This window comes from Aristolochia californica, unplaced genomic scaffold (genome assembly GCF_029961685.1).
Source record: "Aristolochia californica isolate CCGP_79_NKW_82.1479 unplaced genomic scaffold, dmAriCali1.0.hap1 SCAF_11, whole genome shotgun sequence".
Classification (NCBI taxonomy): Eukaryota; Viridiplantae; Streptophyta; class Magnoliopsida; order Piperales; family Aristolochiaceae; genus Aristolochia; species Aristolochia californica.
Genome location: NW_027181782.1, coordinates 33,154,980 through 33,163,968, shown reverse-complemented (window position 1 = coordinate 33,163,968; position 8,989 = coordinate 33,154,980). Strand labels below are relative to the sequence as shown.

The 8,989-nt window shown below is 43.5% G+C and overlaps 2 protein-coding genes across 2 annotated transcripts; one reads left to right on the top strand and one right to left on the bottom strand.

Annotated features, from left to right (window-relative positions):
• The first annotated feature begins 3,651 nt into the window (after positions 1 to 3,651).
• LOC137943808 (pentatricopeptide repeat-containing protein At5g66520-like) lies at positions 3,652 to 5,142 on the top strand. Its single transcript, XM_068789241.1, has one exon. It carries the CDS (start codon positions 3,652 to 3,654, stop codon positions 5,140 to 5,142), a length of 1,491 nt encoding a protein of 496 aa, XP_068645342.1.
• Positions 5,143 to 7,425: 2,283 nt separating this feature from the next.
• Positions 7,426 to 8,140, bottom strand: LOC137943488 (uncharacterized protein At1g76070-like). The gene has a single exon (XM_068788989.1). The coding sequence runs from the start codon at positions 8,101 to 8,103 to the stop codon at positions 7,489 to 7,491; it is 615 nt and encodes a 204-aa protein (XP_068645090.1). The 5' UTR covers positions 8,104 to 8,140; the 3' UTR covers positions 7,426 to 7,488.
• Positions 8,141 to 8,989: the final 849 nt, after the last annotated feature.

Genomic DNA, 8,989 nt, shown 5'->3' with positions numbered 1-8,989 from the left:
TTATAATGTAATTTAATATATTCTTTATTTATTTATTTTGTATTTTACCATTTTGCCCTTTTTTTTATTTCACTGTATAAATCTACCTGTTATGCGTAACAATGTTTTTAATAAAGATTTTTATCACGAAATAGAGTCTTCGTCCCCTCGACCGTTGCCAACCCGACGAACAGAGCAACGACTCTTTTCGATCCAGATTTCTAATATGGTATCAGAGCCAGGTTTATGAACATCGGGCTGCCCGAATTTAAACGCAAATGTTATTGTGTCGGTGGGGGTATGCGAACTCGAGGCTTGAGGGATCCTCCGTTGTTGTTCCTCTTGGACAACCAGAGAAAAAACACGATTAAGAGGAGGTATCGGATCCATGAGGAGCAGCTGACCACGAACATGGGAGAAAGAGTCATCAAAGCCCATCAAGAAGGACATGACATACTCCATGTTGTGGTAATCAATAAGATCCTTAACTCCACCACAACATTTTCCACAAGAGCAATGAGGACGGTAATTGTTCAGGTAATCAATAAGATCTTTAACTCCACCACAACATTTTCCACAAGAGCAATGAGGACGGTAATTGTTCAGTTCTTCCCAAAGGGTCGTCAGCTTCGTGAAATAAGTGTTTACAGAATCCTTGTCTTGGCGCAAGTTCATCAATTCCCGTTTAAGTTGAAAAATGCGCGGACCATTGCACTGTTGATAACGATCCCGAAGAGCGAGCCAAATTTCACGGGCAGAAGCAGCAAACATAACACTAGCAGAGATTTCCTTAGAAACCGAATTTAAAATCCAAGAGATGACAATATTGTTATTCCGGGTCCAGGAGTTCAACAAAGGAGGATCAACACTCTGAGGTATAGGTATAGAACCATCGATAAAACCCACTTTATTCTTCACAGATAAGGCGAGGGACATTGCACGGCTCCAACTGGTGTAATTTTCACCAGTAAATAGCTGTGAGACAAGAACTTGCCTGGGGCTGTCCGAATGGTGAAGATAGTATGGGTGTGAAGGTTCGCCAAAAGTGGAACGAGTCGAACTGCTACGAAGACCAGAATCGGAAACGCCCGTCGATGAATAAGTCTCCATGGAGTCCCCAATAAGGTACTAATGAAAGGCTGGGATGTAACCTAAGAATGCAACAACAAAAAACAAAAAATTGAACAACAAATGGAGCACAGCACACCGTTCGGCCAGTCACAAACTTAACCTTCACGGCCAAACTTAGAGACAAATTAGGTCACGGTAATGGCGCCAGAGCACCACCACCGAAAGCAATGAAAAAAAAATTAGAGAGAGCACCAACTCTCGGCCAAATGTAGAGATAAATTTTGGTCACGGCAACGGCGCCAGAGCACCACTGAAACAGGGGCAAAACGGCCCTCACGGCAACGGCGCCAGAGCACCACGACCGAAAAAGGGGCAAAACGGCCCTCACGGCAACGGCGCCAGAGCACCACGACCGAAAAAGGGGCAAATCAGCCCTCACGGCAACGGCGCCAGAGCACCACGACCAAAAACAGCCATTCTTCATAGCAGAGATGCTATCTCGCCGAAAGAAAAACACGTAGGAGCTTAACTGCTGTCGAAAAAAAAAAATTTAGGAGGAAGATGAAATCTAACCTCTGTGTCGGGAGATCAGCTGAAATGGAGAGCTGAAATCAGGTCGCCGATGACTGTCGCCGAAATGGGTCGCCGAAAATAGACGAAACGAGTCGCCGGAAATAGGTTGCCGAAAGATATGTCGCCAGAATCGCCGAGAGAAGGGTCGCCGGCCGAAAATACTCAGAGCCAACTGCCAACGGCCGGCCACCACCGTTCCCCTCCTGCGGGCTCGTAGTCCATCTTCCACAGCGATCCTCGAATTGTCTCACCGAACCCTCAATTTTAAAAACGAAAAGAAAAAGATAATTTCTACTGCAGAATGAGAACTGTCCCTGTACAGCGCGAGAAAGAAGCATTGATTCTGGATGAGAAAAAGGGGTCGTTCCAAGGATGACAACTTTGTTCATAGAGCCCAGGTAGGTTCAACGCGAAGGCCACTTGCATATCGCGTTGAACCATACCTTGGCTGTGTACAAAGTGATCATCCTTGGAATCATACCTTGGACGACGCATATTTCATGGGTCTCCTTTCGCACCGGGTTCTAGCTTTCGGCTCTTGCGTACCCTGACGAATCTCTTATTCTCCTTTTGCCTTTGAATCCAGAACTGCATAGGACTAGGCCAAACAAGCAAAGGATTGAGCACCTCGTCTAACAAAGTGGCATCCTTCGCATTGAAGCAAGGATGACCTTCGCGTGAAGGGAAATTGCATTATGGGAATGGGGGAACCTTGACTAGGCGAGAGCACTTAGCTGGATGCCCACCAGCGGAGGAAACAAATGGAGCACAGAGCAGCCAAGATAAAGACACGAAAATGTCGAAACTAATGGAGGAAACTAAAGAAATTAACAACAACAGAGATAGACACAAAGAGAAGCGAGTAGTAGCCGGTGAGGGGATGAATACAGGTGAGGGAGGCTCCACGGTAGACCGTGTCGGCTGCGAAGTGGGGAGAGGAGTAAGAGACAGAAGAGGTGGCGGAAAAGGGTGCTCACCGGCGGCAAAAGAGGAGATGAAGAAGATTTGAGTTGGACGATCAAAAAAATCCAAAACAGTTACATGATGTATCCGAACGTCCGATATTTCATCTAGTAACGAAAATGCCATCTTTATTTCCGCAAGCAAAATCGGTAACGTATCTCTCTTGTTTCGATGTGTTTCTTCCATCTTTGGCCATTCTGAAAATAATGACTTTAGCTTGTATTGCTCTTGTGCTTTGCCTTGGTAGAAGGTAAAGAACTTGCGAATGTAAGTATGATGTGGGACTCCATAAAATCCAATAAAAGATTTCTCTTGTTTGCGAGAGAAGAGCAGGGTAAGGAGAAGTCCACAGTGAACATGAATTGAAGTGAAACATTGAATTGAACTTAAATGAATTGATTCAATTTTAACTCGTCCTTGGGTGTTAGTGTAGACGAGTTCAAGTGCATTAGAAAACAGATTCCAGTGTTAGTGTTTGGAAGTATGATATAAACAAGAGAATGAATTTTAAAAACATTATTCATAGCAATGTATGTTTATATTTTTTTATAAACTCTTGATTTTTTATTATTTTGTTTATTTGTCCGATTATCTTATTTAATAAAGAATTTTACTATATTATCCAAAAAATAATAATAATAATACAAATAATCAACTTTTCAACTTAATATCACAAATACCCAATTTTAACTATCAACTGCATAATGTATAGTCAAAGGGTGACTTTAATATGATATGGCTGGTGACATGTTGTTAGGTTATTTGGGTACTAATGTAGTGTGATGATGTGTTACTATGTAAGTTGCCAAAATTTATGTGTCACCTTTTATGGTAGTTGATCGGTCAAAGTTAAGTATTTGTTATATTAAGTTGAAAAGTTGGTTATTTGTATTATTATAGAAATAAATAGGTAATATAGTAAAATTTCTTATTTAATAAATGATATATAAGATTTTTTATTTTATATATTAATATATACAATTTATACCCTAAATTGGGGCCGGCAAACTCCTTGAAACCCAAACGGATCTCTTGACGATATTTCTTTGTTGTATCTTTGCCTTGATGACGAAATTTTCAGTTGCCGACAAGAAACGATACCTTGTATCGCTTCTCCATGAATGTCCTGATGTGGTCCGACTAAAAGAGATCCTCGCTTGGGTCATCATCTCCGGCCTCTGGCCGGATGATTTCGTCGTGGGCCGTGTAGTGGCCTTCTGCGCGACCTCGGACTCCGGCGATCTTCCCTACGCCCGCTTCATCTTCGACCAATGGGGACAACCCACGGCCTTCGGCTACAACGTCCTTATACGCGGCTACTCTAACAGCGACGCCCCTATTCAGTCGCTGCAACTCTTCCGCGACATGCTGGACGACCAAATTTACGCTGACAAGTACGTGTTCCCTTTCGTCCTCAGAGCATGCACGCGAGCTAACGCATTTTCGCTTGGAAGAGTTGTCCACTCCCTCTTGGTGAAGTGCGGTTTCGAAGACGATGTGTACGTTCAGACGACCCTGTTGCACGTGTACGCTTCTTCGGGCTGCTTCGAGTCGAGCAAAAGGGTGTTCGACGAAATGCCCCATAGAAGTACCGTGACCTGGAACGCCATCATTTCCTGCTTGTTAAAGCAGAAGCGCGAACAAGAGAGCCTCGGATTGTTTCGCGAAATGGTATCGGAAGGAATGGAGGTGAACGAAGACACGTTAGTCAGCGTGTCTTCTTGCTGCGCGAGCCTCGGCGTGTTGGCATGGGGAAAATGCGTTCATGGGTTTGCGGTGCGGAAAAGGCTGCAGTTTGCTAGGTGGGTTGAACTGGGTACAAGCCTCATAGACATGTACGTCAAATGTGGAAATCTGGAGAGTGGAGTGAGGCTCTTCGAGCAGACGGAGATGCGGGACGTCTCGACATGGACGGCAATGATCGGAGGATTTGCTATGCACGGCCATGGGAACAGAGCAGTGTCTCTGTTTCATAGAATGGTGCAAGAAGGCACAAGCCCAGATAGTGTCACCTTCACCAGCGTCTTAACCGCTTGCAGCCACTCTGGTCTAGCCCAAGAGGGTCTCAGGATTTTCAACAACATGAATCGTGTTTATGGAATTGCAGCAAAAATGGAGCATTACGGGTGCATGGTGGACCTTCTGGGTCGGGCAGGGCTCCTCGCAGGAGCCCAGCAGCTCATTCAATCCATGCCCTTCGAGCCAAACGCAGTGATTTGGGGTTCTCTCATGAATGCCTGTATGATCAATGGAGAACTACAACGTGGAGAAGAAATCGCAAAGCGTGTTCTGGAATTGGGATTGGCAAGCTCTGACGGAGCAGCTCAGTATGTGGCTATGTCTAATGTATTTGCCATGGAAAGGAGATGGAATGCGGTGAGCAATGTGAGAGACATAATGATTGGGAGTGGAATGAAGAAGGCGAAAGGGTATAGCTCGATTGAGATGAATGGCAGAGTTCATCAGTTCTTACTGGGCGATGAAACACATCCACGGATGACCGAAATCTACAATCTGTTGCGGAATATCACAGAAGAAACGAGATTTTGTGGGTGAGAACTCATTCAGACTTGGTGGACTGAAGAATTTAGGAAACTATAGAATTTAGGAATCTATCCTTATTTTATCTGGAACAATCTTGCTCTTCAAGAAGTGGAAGGGAATATGTCCGTGGAAGCTAAAGGACGGCAAGATCAGTGGCATTGGTACCAGTTGGGGCGGACATAATTGCATCATCTCGTGGAAGAGTAGCGGCACTGGTAGCTGCTGGGGTGGACGGAATAGCATCGTCTGGTGAAGAGATTGGAAAATCAGTGGCACGGGTAGCGGCTAGGGCGTACGGAAGAAAAGCGGCATTGGTAACCACTAGAGCGGACGGAATCGCTAGTGCAACTATTATGGCAATTTTTAGTAGCGGCAAACTGGTTCTCATTAATCGATCGAGAACTCTGATATCATATAGAATTTAGGAATTTAGAATAATATTTATCATGATTTTAATAGATGAGGAGACAACTATTTATATAATTATAACTGCAGATATTACAACTCTTCATAGTTTGAGTTTGAGTCTATTTGGTACTTGTATTTAGATCCTTATCTTTAATTCTATCGAAACATCAATTGCATTGAAGTGAGGAACAAATTCTCACTTCCCTGTTACAATTTTGATACCTTGAGGAAATTGGGTAGAGCCATACTAGCAAACTAGGAGAAGATTTCTCCTTATAGAAAATGACACAATTTAAAGACATTTCGGTTACTGATAAACTTATTATGTTAATTATCATATTTACATGGTTCAGATTGTTCTACGTTACCGTCTAATTTAAAAGATTATATTATATTATCTAATTTAAAAAATAATGTTAGATATTTACTGATCTGAATCTCTTATTCCACCGGGATAAGAGAAAAAATATATCTAAACCTACAACTGATTCACAGACGAGCTACATAAATAAAATATTTTAATTCCACTTCCCACTTGATTATGCACTCTCGGCGTATACGAGTGCCATGATCAGCGGCCTGCACAAAATCCAGACTCTTTTCTGCCAACCAGAGGGGAACAAACGGAGAGAATCCCAACAATTGCGAGAATTGAAATAGCAGATTCATGAGTAGTTGAGGAAATTAACGAGAATGCAGTCAAAAACGGGGTGATGCCCTTTATGCTTTCTGGGTGGATTCCCTCATTCTTTTTGTCTTCTTCCACGTAAAGAGGTCAAAAGAAAGCGCCTCGTCTCCTACCTCCAGATACTGAAAAACCATGAGAGTTAGATCATCTTTCGTCAAAACAGGAATGGGCATATAAAATAACATAAAATAGGTTCAAGATTGAACTCACCATGTTGTCACAACTATTCATTATTATCAAATAACATGAAAAGTGGAGATGGGATTTAGATCCATGGCATGGCCAGCTGCCCATTCATGTCATGCCCTATCTTTCCCTCTCTTCTAAGGCAAGGTTCTCTCATCACACATGAAGCAGCAGAAACATGGTCATTGCAGAGCCACCCGTGCTGGAAAAAGAAAAAAGGAAAAACTGGGTTTGTTGGAAAGGTATCATCATCATCATAAAAGAGACCTGCTATAGGTAAAAGAGTAATCAGTGGCTTTCCCAGGACACTGAGAAACATTTTATTCTCTCTCTGGCCACTTCATACAAGTTTTCAGAGAATTTCAATTTTCAGGGGCCATTTTGATCGCAAAAAGTTGAAAACTAATCCTCGGACGTTTCAGATTATTCAATCTCACCCACTTTGGATTTTAAAACGTGGGAGATGCAACCAACCATGACCTGCAAAAAGATAGATCATGTCCGTGTTGGAAGAAATCAAAGAAGATAAGAACAAAACTGGGTAAAGAAGATAACGACAAAACTGTTGAGATGGTGTCGACCGAAAAAAATAAACCAGCAGAGGTACTCTTCGGAAGAGTACACATGTGTAATAACGGGATTAATATGATTTTAGAAGAAGATGAAAACTTTGAAGTCTGAGCTGAGCCCTTTCCAGATTTGAGTCAGTCATTCAGATTTTGATTGCAGCAAGAACACTAGTCACTACAGTAATCTTTTTTCTGACTCAGGCGTCGAAAATTTCTTTTTCCGGTGCTCTCCATGCGTTGGTCTCTAATTCGTAATCACGACAAGATGAAAAGAAATCCCAGGGCCATGCATTGAGAAACACTCGTTCCGAAGGTGTATTATTTACAAATAACAAATCGATTTCAAAATTCACATCTATGTTCTATCCTTAATTGTTAACATTACAAGAAATAAAAGCTGGCCCCAGAAATTAAAGAAGAACACAAAATGGAAAGAAGAGACGGTTTAGAAGTGCATGTTTCTGGAGCTGAGTTCTAGAGGTCTGGGTGGCGCCATCGTTCTCCTCTTCAAGAGGTTAATCTCTTCCTGGACTTCAGAGACAGGCCACCTCCGACTGCCAGCGGCGCAGAGTGCGCCACCATGAATTCATCCTCATCATCGCTGCTGTCTTCTCGCTGCTCCTCGTCGGAGTAATACCCCCTCTGCCGGTTCAGAGCGGCAGCCCGGTCGGCAGCCCGCCAATCGAAATCCCTGAAAGCCTCCCTGCCACTCGAGAACTTCCTCATCCGACTCAAACCGGGAGCTCGAACTTGCACCCCCACCTCATCCTTATCAGCATCAGACCTCCTACTCGGCTTCCCACCCCGGAAGATTTTACCAATCGCCGAAGAAGACTTCCCCTTCTTGCTCTTCTCCTTAACAGCCGGCGGCGTAGCACACTTACCCTTGCAGATTTTCTTCTTGTGTTTGATCTGACCGATGCAAGAGACCTTAGGCGAAGTGGGTTCCTGGGCATCGAAGCTCCCGTTCCTCGTCTTCCTCCTCGCCTCCGCCGGAATAATCGAAATTATCGGACCCGAGAAGCCTTTACCTGCCTTGAATTTGTCCCGCCCGGGGCTGAAAGGCTGGTGTAGGAAAATGAAGGACAAGATGCCGCTCTTGGATTTTGCTGGTTTCTCCATCTGATTGAAATACGTGCACTGTTAATTTCCTCTGGAAGATATATACGACTGACAAAACCTCGTCCTTCGGCCTCCGAGAGGACAGAGAAGAAGAAGGAAAGAGGAGAGGGAAGGATTGGTCAAAATAAGACTAAGCTTATTGCAGAGCCACCTGAATTTAATATTGGGACGACGGCTTTCTCCGCCCATCATCTCATCTTTCAATACTAATCCTTCCATTTTAACTTTAGTCAGAAAGTTTACATTTGGACGAATTTGGGACCGAAACTTTTAGCTAATACCAGGGATACCCCTCTTCAGCGCCAGGGTGGGCGTATCAATATTCTCTTATAGTATTATGACCCCTTAAACGTCGTATTTTTACCATATTTTATTTAAAATAAGAAAAGAGATACTAGGTATAACGTGTCGTATTGATATCTCTAAAATTTCCGCTGAATTGAATTTCCAAGTAAAAATATGCCCACGTGTCAACACAACCAATTTTCACTCGTAAAGATAAGTAAAAACATTACAATTGTATTTTTTCACTATTTAAAACCATGTAATATAAGGGACGGGGTCCAATACGTGTCACCCTTCCCGAGTTCTCGACTTGCCAACCCAAATGGTGAGTGGACTCGCCAAATAGAATCACCGTCTGGGAAGGTTAGTGGAATCTGCGGTTGGTATGGTAGGTAGTCCAGAAATAGTAGCTACGGTGGTCCTCGGGCAACACGCATGGAGCACTGTGTGAGATTGGGGGGACGGTAACCCTTGCAGAAGCAGTTATGAAAATCGATGAGCACGTGGGGAAAGACAAGAGGTACGTGTTGGTAATTAAAGAGAAAGGCGGGCGAGCAGAGTGGCCCAGGTGTCGGAAGTCAGAAATGGCGACCGAAATTCA

Excerpts from the sequence above, each read along its gene's own strand:
- LOC137943808 (XM_068789241.1), top strand. The coding sequence starts at position 3,652 with ATGACGAAATTTTCAGTTGCCGACAAGAAACGATACCTTGTATCGCTT.
- LOC137943488 (XM_068788989.1), bottom strand. The coding sequence starts at position 8,103 with ATGGAGAAACCAGCAAAATCCAAGAGCGGCATCTTGTCCTTCATTTTC.